The 15875-nt window shown below is 50.6% G+C and overlaps 1 protein-coding gene across 1 annotated transcript in view; it reads right to left on the bottom strand.

Moving 5' to 3' along the window:
- yeats2 (YEATS domain containing 2) overlaps positions 1 to 15875 on the bottom strand; it is a 189478-nt gene that overhangs the window by 151214 nt on the left and 22389 nt on the right. The window contains 2 exon segments of the mRNA XM_038815545.1: positions 10169 to 10261; positions 15366 to 15463. Coding sequence (XP_038671473.1) covers positions 10169 to 10261; positions 15366 to 15463 — 191 coding nt within the window.

The raw sequence follows: 15875 nt of genomic DNA, 5'->3' as shown, positions 1-15875 counted from the left end.
TCTCCCGAATTTCTAGCCATTTTCTCCATTCCTGAGAAGTGTTGGCGCGGGGCTGGATTTGTGGAATTCTACAACAAGAAAACCGACGCAACACCTGGTCCAATCCAGCAACCGTTGAGGGGCTAGCATTGGCGCCATGTGGAACACGATCGATTCCAATGGAAAACGATTTGGATTCGCTAGTGTCGGGATTGACACTCGAGATTGACAAGTTGCAGCCGCCTATTAGCAGTCCACTCCCCACACACACTCATCCCAGCAAACAAGATGGCACTGGTTGCGCTGGAGCACAATGTGTTGACTGGGGCCAAAGGGTACTTTTGTGAGGGCCACGAAGAATCCAGCACGAGTTTGTAGAATAGAAAGAAATAACTTTATTTACAATTACATATATATACAACAGCAGCAGTACTCCTTTGCTGCTCATTCCTCTCATGCTGGCCAGCTCTATTTATGTAGAGACTGCGAATGATTTCTCCGCCCCCTCATTGGGGAAGCTCATACTCCCCAAGGATTGTGGGATTGCCATTAGTCCTCAGTCAGTGGTAAACAGGCAGATTATAACAGATACCTGGGACAAGTGGCCTGGAGGGGCACCCATACAACCCATGGCGCTAGATTCGCGGGGGCATTCAGCGGCGTGCACAGCTGCATGGCTGCCTGGCAGGCTGCGGCAATGGTGTTCTGTGCCTGTCCACCCCGACCCCACAGTCCACCTCCTGGCTGCCCCCCGGTATCCCCTCCCCACAACCACCCCGACCCTGGCAGAAGCCACCCCAGCCAGCGTCACAACTGTCAGTGCACTATGGCGATGTTGGACACTTTCCGTATCCCCTTTCTCCCCCTCATCAGCCAGGGCGCCTGTTTCACAATTTTTGAAAGCACAATGAACCTTGCCACCAGAAATTCCCCCCCAGTGGAGGCGGAGAATTGCGGAGGCCCCGGAGAATGGCGGGTCAGGCCCGCTAATGGCACTCACAAAAAATGTGTAGTAGAAGACATTGACGTCTCTGCCTTTCCTAATATTGGCGTCGGCCAACGGAAGATCCTGCTCTTTAACTTTCAGTTCATTCAGATGGCTGAATATATCTGAAAGGTATGCAAGCTTGCCATACCAATAATCATTACATATCAAATCTGTGTGGCAATTCATACAGACTTAAAACTCTTTTGGCACGTCATAGAGCTTGTAAACACAGGAGAGGACCTACCCTGGAGATAGCCACTGCACTTGTGTGCATGCGTAAACCCTGATACTTGGTTCCAACAAATGAAGCAACAAGGTCTTCAGGGTGCAGGGTACAGTGGCTGAGCTGGATGTCAGCATTCTGTTCTCCCACTTTACACATAAATCCTTTGACCTTCCCTGTGATGGAAGCTGCCCCCATCAGTGCAGATGTTTATGTACTTGGTCCGGTGAAGGTTGTTTTTCTCCAGATGAGCAGTGATGGCGCAAAAGATTTCCTCTTTGGTCATGTGACTGGGCAATCATTTGCAAAAGAAGAATTTTTCTTTGATGGAATCCCTGCCAACAAACCTGACATTGGTGATGAGCGGGCAGTGTCCATTAGTATCAGTGGAATCATCAATCTACAACGCAAATCTTCCACACATTCCTAATTTCTCTTAAAGCATCTGTTCATTGTCAACTGACATTTTGTCAATTTGCCATTTAATTGTATTACCGGAAAGAGGAACTTTGTTGATTTCTTTGGCGGGCTCCCAATATTACTCTCAGAATACCGCATGCCGGCAGAATTACGGTTTCAGCAATGCTGTACAACTTCTTTGATTTTGCCACGAGCCACAGGTGCTTGAAGAACTGCACACCATTCTGCAAGCGAAACTTTTCTGTATTCAAATGGTACTTCAACGTACTTGGCACCATTGCAGCATTTGTGAGCTTCTCACTGAAAATCAGGCATTCTGGGACAAGACGAGGTGTCACCAGTCCACAAAATTGCAAGGGCCAAGCAGCTGCCACTGTATTGTCTATGTCCAAACCTCACTTTTTCCTCTTGAAGTTCTGGTGCTTTTGGCTACATTGGAATCAGAGTGGGCTTCTTCACTTCTCTTCTTCAAGTACTTCTCCATGGCTGTGTATATGATATACTGCATACGAATCTTGATCTGGCAGTGTTTCCTTTATCCCTGTTTGTGTTTTGCATTGTCCTGTTTCATAGTAGAACGTGCAAATACCGTTTTGTTTGGTTACACAAACGTCCACACAAACCGTTGATCTTGTTTCCACAGAGTGTCGACAAGCACAATAGTTTCTTAAAAGGAAAATGAATAAAGGTACACTGGATCGTAAGTTATGGCAGAGTGGCAATTGAGTCAGATTGTCACTCTGCTTGAAATTACTTACCTGGAAATCCAGGCGATCCTAAAATGCCCGACATTCCGGGACTTCCGGTGTGCAGCATGGAGTGAGTGAGCACACAGAGGCAGCTCCTGCCCAAGATTACAGAAAAGAGCTCCTTTTTGGGCGGCACAGGTTGGAATTTCGATGAAAAGCCGTAGGTGAATGTTCGAGGAGTACTTTCCCCCAGGAATAGTATGTTTCTTGGTTATCAGACCCTCAGAAACAGTGCAAGATTGGGCGGAAGCAGCAGCAAACAAAAGCCTCTACAAGCAGGCAGGCGGGGGAAGGGCCAGCTTATAGGTCTCAAGCTGACTTGAGGGCCTTTATGAAGGCTGAATTCTAGCAGCAGTCGACGCTGTCCCGACGAATCCCAGTGGGGGAAGGTGTCTAGAGGAGCATTCCCCATAATTTATGGTGCTCACCTGGAGTGGGGCAAAGGAAAAAGCTGCAGCAGCTCCCCAAGAAAAGCAGGGGAAGAAAGACAAAATGGCGGCCGGCGGAACACCCGAGGACTGGTGAAAGTGGGCGCAGGAGCAGCAAGCCTCTCTTCTGCGCTGTTTTGCAGAGCTGAAGGCTGAGTTGCTGGACTCCCTGAATGCGACTACCAACAGGCTGCTTGAGACCCAGGCGGCCCAGGAGGTGTCGATTCGGGAGTTGCAGCAGCAGGCCGCTGAGCGGGAGAAGGAGGCCGTGGTCCTCGTGGGGAAAGTAGAGTTGCACGAGGCACTTCACAAAAAGTGGCAAGACCGCTTGGAGGAACTGGACGTTCGCACGAGGTGAAAGAATTTGAGGATCCTGGGCCTGGCGGAGGGGCTGGAGGGGTTGGATCTCCCGTCGTACGTGACCACGATGTTGAGCTCGTTGATGGGAGCGGGGTCCTTCCATTTGCCCCTGGAGCTTGAGGGAGCTCACAGAGTGCTGGCCAGGAGGCCTAAGGCAAATGAACCCCCGCGGGCGGTGCTGGTGCGGTTCCATCGATTTAGTGACCGGGAGTGTGTGCTGCGCTGGGCCAAGAAAGAGAGGAGCAGCAAGTGGGAGAATTCGGTGGTGCGAATCTACCAGAACTGGGGTGCGGAGGTGGCAAAGCGGCGGGCCGGGTTCAACCGGACGAAGGCGGTGCTGCATGCCAAGCAGGTCAGATTTGGAATGCTGCAGCCTGCGCGTCTGTGGGTGACATATAAGGACCGGCACCACTACTTCGAGTCCCCGGAGGAGGCGTGGGCCTTTGTACAGGCGGAGAAGCTGGACTCGAACTAGGGTCTGGGGACACACTATGGCCGTTGCTGTTTTCGCTGTTGCTGTTCTTCAATTTTGACAGGTGTTATTTTTATGCTGGTTTTCTTTTTACTCTATTTCCGGGTGGGTTTGTCTGTTGGGTATGGGTGTGGGGTATGTGGGGAACGTTGGGGGTATGTGCTTTATATGTTCTCTTCTGTACGGGGCTGGGGTTTGGGGTGAAACTGGATTTTGGGGAACTGCGTCAGAAGGGTGGGGTGTGGCAGTGTGAAAGCGCGGGCTTTCCTCTGGATGTCCGCGCTGCGGGGCGGGGGGGCGGAGCTGGAGGTGGGGGCGTGGCCTTCACTGGTTTTCTTTCCCGCGCTGAAGCGGTGCCAAGGAGGTGTGACAAGAGGGGGATGACCCCATGCCGGGAGGAGATGGGTTTTGGCGGGAGCTGCCGGGTCAGCAGAAGTCAGCTGACTCACGGAAGTACCATGGAGGGTGCGTCGCGGCTAGGAGGGGCCCTAGCCTGGGGGGGGTGGGGGGGATACCGGGTTGCTGCTGGAATGGCCAGGAAGGAGCTGGTGTGGGCCGGGGGGGGGTAGAGGAGAGGCGTTATCGCCATGGGGAACGGGTCAGGCGGGGCGAGCTGGCCTGGGGCGAGCAGTCGATAAGCTATGGCTAGCCGGCGGGGGAGAGGGGCAGGTTGCTCTCTGATCCGGCTGATTACCTGGAACGTGAGGGGGCTGAATGGGCCGGTTAAGAGAACTAGGGTAATTTCTCATCTGAAGGGGCTGAAGGCGGACGTGGCTATGCTCCAGGAGACCCACTTGAAGGTAGCGGACCAGGTTCGTCTGAGGAAGGGGTGGGTGGGGCAGGTTTTTCACTCAGGATTGGACACGAAGAACCGGGGGGTGGCGATTCTGGTGGGGAAGAGGGTGGCGTTTGAGGCGGCTGAGGTGGTGTCGGACATGGAGGGCAGATATATTATGGTGAAGGGTAGGCTGCAGGGAGAGACGGTGGTGCTGGTTAATGTATATGCCCCGAATTGGGATGATGCCGGCTTCATGAGGCGCTTGTTGGGCCGCATTCCGGACCTGGAGGCAGGGGGCCTGATCATGGGGGGAGACTTTAACACAGTGCTGGATCCCCCACTGGACCGGTCCAGTTCAAGGACAGGTAGGAGACAGGCCAAAGTGCTGAGGGGGTTTATGGACCAGATGGGAGGGGTGGATCCCTGGAGGTTTGGGAGGCCGAGAGCGCGGGAGTATTCCTTTTTCTCCCATGTCCATAGGGTCTATTCCCGAATAGATTTTTTCGTCCTGAGCAGGGGATTGATCCCAAGGGTGCAGGATGCCGAGTATTCGGCCATAGCAATTTCAGACCATGCTCCGCACTGGGTTGATCTGGAGATGGGGGAGGCGCGGGACCAGCACCCGCTCTGGCGCCTGGATGTGGGGATGCTGGCTGATGAGGAGGCGTGTAGGAGGGTCCGGGGAAGTATTGAGGGGTATCTGGATAACAACAACACGGGGGAGGTCCAGGTGGGGATGGTCTGGGAGGCTCTGAAAGCAGTGATCCGGGGGGAGCTGATCTCCATCCGGGCCCATAGGGAAAGGAGGGAGAGGAAGGAGAGGGAGAGACTGGTGAGGGAGCTCCTGGATGTGGACAGGAGATACGCGGAGGCACCGGAGGAGGGGTTGCTGGGGGAACGGCGTAGTTTGCAGGCCAAATTTGACTTGTTGACCACCAGAAAGGCGGAGACACAGTGGAGGAGGTCGCAGGGCGCGGTATATGAGTATGGGGAGAAGGCGAGCAGGATGTTGGCGCATCAGCTCCGCAGGCGAGATGCGGCTAGGGAAATTGGTGGATTGACGGATAGGGGTAGGAATGTAGTGCAGAAGGGGACAGAAGTAAATGGGGTCTTTAGGGACTTCTACGAGGAACTGTACCGGTCAGAACCTCCGATGGGGAGGGGGGGATGGAGAGCTTCATGAACAGGCTATGTTTCCCAAGGGTTCAAGAGGAGCTGGTAGAGGGGCTGGGGGCGCCGATAGAGTTGGAGGTGCTAGTCAGGGGGATTGGACAAATGCAGTCAGGTAAGGCGCCGGGGCCGGACGGGTTCCCGGTGGAATTTTATAAAAAGTATGCGGATCTGGTGGGCCCCCTGTTAGTGCGAGCCTTCAATGAGGCATTGGAGGGGGGGGCTTTGCCCCCGACGATGTCGCGGGCACTGATCTCTCTGATCCTGAAGCGGGATAAGGACCCCTTGCAGTGTGGATCATACAGGCCTATCTCGCTCCTCAATGTTGACGCTAAGTTGCTGGCGAAGATCCTGGCCACCAGGATAGAGGACTGTGTGCCAGGGGTGATACACGAGGATCAGACAGGATTTTTCAAGGGACGGCAGCTCAACACGAATGTGCGGAGACTGCTAAATGTTATTATGATGCCGGCAGTGGAGGGGGAGGCGGAGATAGTGGTGGCGCTGGATGCGGAGAAAGCGTTTGATAGAGTTGAGTGGAGGTACCTGTGGGAGGTGCTGGAGCGGTTCGGATTCGGGGAGGGATTCATCAAATGGGTGAGGCTGCTCTACGCGGCTCCGATGGCAAGTGTAGTTACCAATGGAAGGAGATTGGAGTACTTTAGGCTCTATCGTGGGACCAGGCAGGGGTGCCCCCTGTCCCCCTTGCTCTTTGCACTGGCGATTGAACCTTTGGCTATGGCGTTGAGGGAGTCAGGGAGATGGAGGGGTCTGGTGCGGGGTGGGAAGGAACATCGTGTATCGCTGTATGCGGACGACCTGCTGTTGTATGTGGCGGATCCAGAAGGGGGAATGCCGGGGGTGATGGAGCTGTTAGCGGAATTTGGGGGCTTCTCGGGCTATAAGTTAAATTTAGGCAAGAGTGAGGTATTTGTAGTACACCCGGGTGATCAGGAGGAGGGAATTGGGAGACTCCCATTTAAGAGGGCAGTGAAGAGTTTCAGATACCTGGGGGTGCAGGTGGCCAGGAGTTGGGGGACTCTCCATAAGCTTAATTTTACCAGGCTGGTGGAGCAGATGGAGGAGGAATTTAAAAGGTGGGACATGGTGCCGCTATCGTTGGCGGGTAGAGTGCAGTCCGTCAAAATGACGGTTCTCCCGAGGTTCTTGTTCCTTTTTCAGTGTTTGCCCATCTTTATCCCTAGGGCCTTTTTTAGAAGGGTGACTAGCAGCATCATGAGCTTTGGTTGGGCGCATGGGACCCCGAGGGTGAAGAGGGTCTTCTTGGAGGGGGGTAGAGATGGGGGGGGGGGGGGGGGGGGGGGGGGGGGCTGGCGTTACCCAATCTCTCGGGGTATTATTGGGCGGCCAATGTGTCGATGGTGCGCAAGTGGGTAATGGAGGGGGAGGGGGCAGCATGGAAACGGATGGAGAGGGCGTCCTGTGGAGATACAAGCCTGGGGGCCCTGGTAACGGCGCCGTGGCCGCTCCCTCCTATGAGGTATACCACGAGTCCGGTGGTGGCGGCTACCCTCAAGATTTGGGGGCAGTGGAGGCGACATAGGGGAGAAGTGGGGGGCTCGATGGAGGCTCCGTTAGGTTCGTCCCGGGGAACATTGATGGGGGATTTCAGGGTTGGCACAGAGTGGGCATCAGACAGCTGAGGGACCTGTTTATTGATGGGAGGTTTGCGAGCCTGGGGGAGTTGGAGGAGAAATTTGGGCTCCCCCCGGGGAACATGTTCAGGTATCCGCAGGTAAAGGCATTTGCTAGGCGGCAGGTGGAGGGATTCCCTTCGCTTCCCGCGAGGGGGGTGAGCGACAGGGTGCTTTCGGGGGTCTGGGTCGGAGAGGGGAAGATATCTGATATCTACAAGGTTATGCAGGAGGCGGAGGAGGCGTCAGTAGAGGAGCTGAAAGCTAAGTGGGAGGGGGAACTGGGGGAACAGATCGAAGACGGGACATGGGCTGATGCTCTGGAGAGGGGTAATTCTTCCTCCTCGTGTGCACGGCTTAGCCTCATCCAATTCAAGGCGCTGCACCGGGCCCACATGACTGGGACGAGGATGAGTAGGTTCTTTGGGGGTGAAGACGGGTGTGTCAGGTGCTCGGGGAGTCCAGCGAACCATGCCCATATGTTCTGGGCATGCCCGGCACTGGAGGAGTTCTGGAAGTGGGTGGCGAGGACGGTGTTGAGGGTGTTGGGATCCAGGGTCAAGCCAGGATGGGGACTCTCGATTTTTGGGGTTGGGGTGGAGCCGGGAGTGCAGGAGGCGAAAGAGGCCGGTGTGCTGGCCTTTGCGTCCCTAGTAGCCCGGCGAAGGATCTTGCTACAATGGAAGGATGCGAGGCCCCCAAGCGTGGAGACCTGGATCAATGACATGGTGGGTTTCATTAAGCTAGAAAAGGTCAAATTTGCCCTGAGAGGGTCGGTACAAGGGTTCTTTAGGCGGTGGCAACCTTTTCTCGACTTTCTGGCTCAACGATAGGGTACAGGGACAGTAGCAGCAGCAACCCGGGGGGGAGGGGGGAAAGGGGGGGGGGGAAAGGGGGAGGGGAAAAGGGGAGGGGGGGGACAATGACTATGTTTGTTTATTTAATTTTAATTTATTTTTAAGTTATTTTGTTGTTCATTGGGGTTGGGGGGGGTGGGGGGATGTGATACATGCGTCGATACGGTCTGGGGGTGTTACAGTTATTATGGGTTATTTTGTTGCATTTCATTGTTTGTCGTTACGTTTTATATTTTCTGTAATTCCAATAAAAATTATATATTTTTTTAAAAATGCCCGACATTCCGACTCAGTTCAGGTGAGATCTATGTAGTGCTGTCTGACCCTGGAGCCTACAGTTGAGGGTGGCTCAATCACAGTTAGGTAGGCTACGCACCCCTTTATTAAATTTAAAGGCCCTGTGAAGTCCAGAGATCTTTGCCAAGCCAAGAAGACAATTGTATGACAGAAAGTGTCTGGAGGTGTAGAAGTGGGGGAGTCAGCAGATGGGCGGGGAGGAGGGTCCCATGGGCCTTCAGAGTAGCTCAGTACGATAGTTCTTCGATAGCTAGGTGGTATTAATTTTTCTAACTGCTTCTGCATTAGTATTGCTGGAACACAGTCAGAACCATCCAAAGTTTGTGATTTAAGTCACATTTTAAGATGGTTCCCACGGCAGGGCAATGCCCATTGGAAGTTTGAACTTCCCAGTCAAATGCCATGCAATCCTTACCTGGGAAGTTCCCCAGCACATCTGTGGGTACCCTGCAGATACACTTGCCTCAGAGCTGGCAAGTTACGGATTGTGATTTTTAAAATTTTAAATAGATATTTCAATGCAATTTCATGGCTATAAAAGCAGGGAGGGAGAGCAAGAATTTTGGATCATCTCTGACTAGCCTCTGATTTCGCAGAACACTTGAGCAAACTTCACGGCACACCAGTTTGCCGCAGCACACCAGTTGGGAACCACTGCCTTGACATCAACTTAATTTATACCGCACAATCTCATGCTCTCTCTTTAAATTCAACGATACAGTTAATTAATGAGATTTTAAATTTCTGATTATTGATTTGAACAGATTGGATCAGCATCACAATCAATCACGTTTATGTAATCCCACCGGCAGCTATTACAAGATCAGGCAGATACTGAACCAAGAAACATCACCTTAATTGCATGGCAACATTGGGGGCTACAAATCTGGATCTAAATTGTTGGCTTGGGTGCGTGTATTTGACGGGCCTGGAAGCAGGCATGAAATGCGCGTGCAGCCCTAGAACACGATTACATGCTAGATGGCCAATTAAGAGACAGCCAGCGGGAAAAGTTCAGAGCTGCCAGGGGGAGTGGAAAGAGAGCAGAAGGGAGGGTGCGGATTGGCACTTTTCTTTTATTTTATAAATTTAGAGTATCCAATTTTTTTTCCAATTAAGGGGCAATTTAGCGTGGCCAATTCACCTACCCTGCACATCTTTTGGCTGTGGGGGTGAAACCCACGCAAACACGGGGAGAACGTGCATTCTCCACATGGACAGTGACCCGGGGCTGGGATTCGAACCTGGGTCCTCAGCGCCGTAGGTAGCAGTGCTAACCACTGCGCCGCCTTGCCCCTCAGACTGGCACTTCTAATGTGCTGCCACAGGGGGACAACCGATGCAGAACTGTCTCAGGGAGCTGCAGACTTAAATTGCGATGGAAAAACGCAGCAAACGGTGTCTGGAGATCACATTCAAATGCAAATCTCAGTCCTCAGGCTCCTTTTCAAATTTTATTTCAGTTCTGACATTTCATCCCACCCTGGATCGAGGCTGCAGCCAAAACGCCTGGCCAATTGGTCAAACGTGCCCACCAACTGCAAAAGCAGATGGGCCATGTAAAATTACAAATGGCCCTTTAATGGGCTAAATTGCCTGTTTGATTGTCGGTGGGCACGCTTCTGCCCCTCGTGCCTGCCTACGAACCAAAATATTGCGCAGGTGCACGATGACATTGGGGCAACCGTCCAACGTCTTCTCACACAATTCCACTCACACCTGGGTCAGGCGGGCCCCCCACTATGTAAAGTTGTGCTCTGGTCGGATGAATTACCTGCTTCCCCCTCCTTACCTCAGCAACTTTGGGCTGCACAGCAGAAGCGTAGTAGTTGGCCACTATGCAGGCACGAAGTTTGTCCATCATCCTTCTGGCCTCGTTCAGACGCTTTAGGAACAAACAGATATTCAGCCATTTATTTTAAAGAAACTGGTTAGAAATGTCCTCGTCTGCAAACGATATGAATTCTAAAAGCACACTGAACATACAGAATTTCTGAAATTGCTGGGTCTCCTGATGGACCCCACTGCATCAAAACAGAAGAAACAGGAGGCGGGGGAGGCCGTTCGCTACTTTTAGTATCCTCTGCCGTTCAACAAAATCCTGACCAATCTTCTACCTCAACTCCACCTTCCCGCATTATCCCCATCAACCACTACCCAGAACATACTCAACGACTGACTGAGGGCTGACAGCTCTTTGAGTTCACAATCATCCTGAGTGAAAACACTTCCCTTCCCTTCAGTCCTAAATAGTCGATCCCTTATTCTAAGGCTGTTCTCGATTCCCCAGCCAGAGGAAAGATTTTCTCACTATCTGTCCCGTCACAGAAAGATTGAAAATAGTGGGAGATGTAGGCCATTCGCCCTACGAGCCAACTCCACCATTCAACATGATCATGGCTGATCCTCTATCTCAATGCCATACTCCAGCGCTCTCTTCATATTCCTTATCAAGTCCCTTGAGAAATGTATGTATTTCAATTAGATAACTTCTCACTCTTCTGAACTCAATCTAAATAAAGGCCTGCTCAATCTCTCCTCTTGCAGGAACCAGTCTCGTGAACCTTCATGGCACTTACCCTAGGGCAGTATATCCTGACTTAGGTGAGGAGAACTGCACACAGTTTTCCAAGTGTGGCCATGCCAATTCCCTGTATAATTGTAGCAAAGTTTCTTTACTCTTATACTCCCTTGGGAACAAATTAACATATAATTTGCCTTCTTAATTGCTTGCTGTATCTGTGTGTTAACTGCTATGATACATGTACAAGCACACCCAGGTCCCTCTGAATCCCAACACTTCCCAGTCTCTCACAATAGCCGACCATAATTTGCCAGATTGTATTCTATCCACAAATTCTTATCCCATCATCTAAGATGTTGACAATCCCTCTGCAGCCTATTAAGAACATAAGAAACATAAGAACTAGGAGCAGGAGTAGGCCATCTGGTCCCTTGAGCCTGCCCCGCCATTCAATGAGATCATGGCTGATCTTTTGTGGACTCAGCTCCACTTTCCGGCCCAAACACCATAACTCTTAATCCCTGTATTCTTCAAAAAACTATCTATCTTTATCTTAAAAACATTTAATGAAGGAGCCTCAACTGCTTCACGGGGCAAGTAATTCCATAGATTCACAACCCTTTGGGTGAAGAAGTTCCTCCTAAACTCAGTCCTAAATCTACTTCCCCTTATTTTGTGTCATCTTAATTGGTTACTCTCCCATATAACTTTGTATCATCAGCAAACTTGAATATGTTACATTAAGTCCCCTAATTGAAGTCATTAATATAGATTGTAAATAGCTGAGGCCCAAGGACTGATGTTTGCAATATCCCACTACCATTTTTCTATCCATTAACCAATGCTCAATACATGGCAACAGATTATCACTGATCCCATGAGTCCCCATTCAATGTAATAATTTCTTGTATAGCACCTCATCAATACTTCTTGAAAATCCAAAGAAACGCGATCTACTGGTTCCTGCCTATTCATCTTCATCAGATTTTTTGGGATTTGTTTATTGTCACGTGTACCGAGGTAGAGTGAAAAGTATTTTTCTGTGTGCAGTTCAGACAAATCATTCCGTACATGAAAGAAAATACTTAGGGCAAACATAAAATACACAATGTAAATACATAAGTCACAGGTATCGGGTGAAGCATACAGGAGTGTAGTACCATTCAGTAGAGAAGATGTGTGAAGAGATCAGATCAGTCCATAAGAGGGTTGTTTAGGAGTCTGGTAACAGCGAGGAAGAAGCTGTTTTTGAATCTGTTTGTGTGTGTTCTCAGACTTTTGTATCTCCTGCCCAATAGGAAATAGGAGAAGAAGTTGGAAGAGTGAGTAAGCCAGGTGTGAGGGGTCTTTGATTATGCTGCCCACTTTCCCAAGACAGCGGGAGGTGTAAACAGTCAATGGATGGGAGGCAGGTTTGTGTGATTGACTGGGCGGCGTTCGTGACTCTCTGTAGTTTCTTACGGCTTGGGCCGAGCAGTTGCCATACCAGGCTGTGATACAGCCAGATAGAATGCTTTCTATGGTGGATCTGTAAATGTTGGTAAGAGTCAGTGTGGACATGCTGAATTTCCTTAGTTTCCTGAGAAAGTATAGGCGCGGTTGTGCTTTCTTGGTCGTAGCGTCGACGTGGGTGGACCAGGAGATTGTTGGTGATGTGCACACCTAGGAATTTGAAGCTGTCAACCATCTCCAGCTCGGCCCCACTGACCGTGTGGGTAGCACAGTTGCAAGGTGGTTAGCACTGTGCCCACAGCGCCAGAGTTTCGGGTTCAATTCTGGCCTTGGGTGACTATCTGTGTGGAGTTTGCATGTTCTCCCAGTGCCTGCGTGGGTTTTCTCCAGATGCTCCGATTTCCTCCTACAGTCCAAAGATGTGCAAGCTTGATTACAGGGATAGAGCGGTAGAGTGCTCTTTCAGAGGGTCGGTGCAGACTCGATGGGCTGAATGGCCTCCTTCTGCACTGCAGGGATTCTATCACAAGAAACTGGGGCAAGAGTCAGCCATTTGGTCATGAAGCCTGCTTTGCCATTTAATACAATCATGACTGTTCAGATTGTGGCCTTAACTCCAATTTTCTGCCTGTCCCTCATAACAATGAATTCTCTTGTCAAACAAAAATCTGTCCGATTCAGTCTTAAATATATTCAATCACCCAGTTCCCAATGCTTTTGTGGAAGAAAATTTCAAATTTTAGTAAGCTTCAAAAGATGTGCAGGTTAGGTGAATTAGCCATGTCCCTTGATGTGCATGTTAGGTGGGATTACGGGGATAGGGAGGGCGGGGGAATGAGGTAGGGCATTCTTTAGGAGGGCCAGTGCAGACCCAATGAGCCGAATGGCCTCCTTCTGCACCGTAGGAGTTCTATGATTCTATTAAATACTTGATCTCAGTCTTAAATGGGAAGTCCCTTACTTTTAAATGGTGCCCCCTATTTCTAGATTCTCCTGCAAGATGAAACATCCTCTCAGCATCTATCTTGTCAAGCCTTCTCAGATCTTATGGGCAAAATTCTCCGACCCCCACGATGGGTCGGAGAATAGCGGGAGGGCCTTCCCCGACATTTTTCCCGCCCTCCCGCTATTCCCCCCCCCCCCCCCCCCGCCCAACTCCCGACACGAATCGCTGCCGCCGTTTTTTTACGGCCGGCAGCGATTCACAGCTGTTCGATGGGCCGAAGTCCCAGCCCTTTACGCTGTTTTTACGAACGGCAAACAGACCTGGTCTGGCCATTCGTAAAAACGGCGGGAACAACTCGCTTTTTATAACCATGGCACCGATTGGCACGGCAGTACCACGGCCGTGCCAAGGGTGCCATGGGCCCGCGATCGGTGGGCACCGATCGCAGGCAGCGGGCCCGATGCCCGCGAACTATTTGTCCTTCCGCCGCCCCGCAGTATCCATTCGCGGGGAGGCTGAGGGGCATCCCGGCCCGCAACGCGATGACGTCATCCGCGCATGCGCGGGTTGGAGTCTTCCAATCCGCGCATGCGCGGCTGACGTCATATGACGCGTCAGCCGGTGCTAACTCCGGCAAGCGGGCTTAACGAAATTCATTAAGCCCGTGATGCCGGAGCTTGCGGCATCGGGCTGCTAGCCCCGACCGGGGACCATAATCGGTTCCCGGTCGGGAAGGGGCGCGCTGGCGTCAAACTCGCCCGGGTTTGACGCCAGCCTTACGATTTCTCCCGTTTTGGGAGAATCGCGCCCTATATGTTTCAATAAGGTCACCTCTAATTCTTCTAAATGCCAAGGAGTACAAACCCACCCTGCTGAACCATTCCCATAGGACAACCCTTTCATGCCAAGGCTTCCCAGTGGTCCCTCGTTCAAAGGCACTCAGTGCCTGATTGAGGACCTGGCATTGGGAAGGATGAGCCCGCTGCGAGCCACACACCTGCCCTTGCTGCTGACCACCAGCCTCCCAGCAATCCCCCACCCGCCATATGGCTCCCTCAGTGATCCTGGGAACTAAAATGGACCACTACCAGCAACAATTACCATCTGCCTGCTGGCACTGCTGAGCAATGCAGAACTGACTGTATCTGATTGGCAAGCAGCTCTCGACTGGCGGGTCTTCTGGCCCTGGCCTGGGGTCCTTGATCTCAGGGAAGGCTCATAAATGCCCAGGTAAATGCCTGATTTTCTCTTAATGCAGCTACTCTACCTGAAGAGGCAACATGATGCTTTGGCTGGCTCTCCAGCTGACAGGTGAGATCCCTGTTGCCCATATTAAATTCCACAAAAGTTATTTATTTAATGTCTCTGCCATTTCCCGATCTCATTATAATTTTGCCAGTCTCTGCCTCCAATTGGCCCATATTTACTTTCACTCATCTCTTTCTGTCTGCACACCTATGGAAACGTTTACAATCTGTTTACATGTCTCTTGCTAGTCTACGCTCATATTCTCTTTTCTCCTTTCTCAACAATTTTACAGTTTCTCCTTTGCGGAATTCTAAAATGTTACTGATCCTCAGGCTGACTACTCTTTTTGGCAACATAATAAGCCTCTTCCTTTGAACTAATACTGTCATTAACTCCTCTCATTAGCCATTGTTGGACCACTTTTTCTGTGGTGCTTTGCATCTTAAACAAATTGATATTTGATGCAAATTATATAGTGACTCTTCAGATACTTGCCATTGCTTGTCCACTGTCATATCCTTCAATGTAGTTTCCCAATTTACATTAGGAACTCACCCCTTCATAGCTATGTAGTTTGCTTAATTGGATGCTGCAGTTTTATTACAAGAGTAACCAACAGAAGCAGAATTTCATGGGATATATCTGAACAGCTGCAGCATTAATGCCATTGGTAAGGGGATCAGGGATTATGGGGAGAAGGCTGGAGAATGGGGATGAGAAAATATCAGCCATGATTGAATGGTGCAGCAGACTCGATGGGCCGAGTGGCCTAATTCTGCTCCTATGTCTTATGATATTGAACACAGCTGATGTCTTTACCTGGTCTATGATCTCAATCTCATGCTCTTTGTTCTTCATCTCCATTGTAAACTGCTCCTTAATAATAACTTCAATCTTCTGCAGAGTGGCTTCACGTGCTACATGAGAAATAGAACAGATAAGTCAACTGGACTGTAAACATGAGAATGAATAGGAACCTGATCACAGAAACCATGAGGCTAACAGGTAATGTAGGTCGTTTCTACATTCACTAACCACATGAAGTCAGAGGATTCAGATTTCACTGAGCCTAATGTTTGGTGAACAAAAGATTCGAGGAATAAAAACAGAAAATGCTGGAGAGATCAGCAGATCAGGTAGCATCTGTGGAGAAGAAAGCAAGAGACACCATTGTGGGTTCTTGACCTAGGTAAAACAAAATCATCAACATTAAACATTAACTGTTAAATTAACATCATTCATTTATGGGACGTGGGCGTCACTGGTTAAGCCAGGATCAAGACAAAAGATGGAAAATTATAGGCCAATTAGCCTAACCTCGGTTGTTGG

This window comes from Scyliorhinus canicula, chromosome 13, assembly GCF_902713615.1.
Source record: "Scyliorhinus canicula chromosome 13, sScyCan1.1, whole genome shotgun sequence".
Taxonomy (NCBI): Eukaryota; Metazoa; Chordata; class Chondrichthyes; order Carcharhiniformes; family Scyliorhinidae; genus Scyliorhinus; species Scyliorhinus canicula.
The sequence above is the reverse complement of the archived record's forward strand: the minus strand, read 5'-3'. Positions and strand labels throughout refer to the sequence as shown.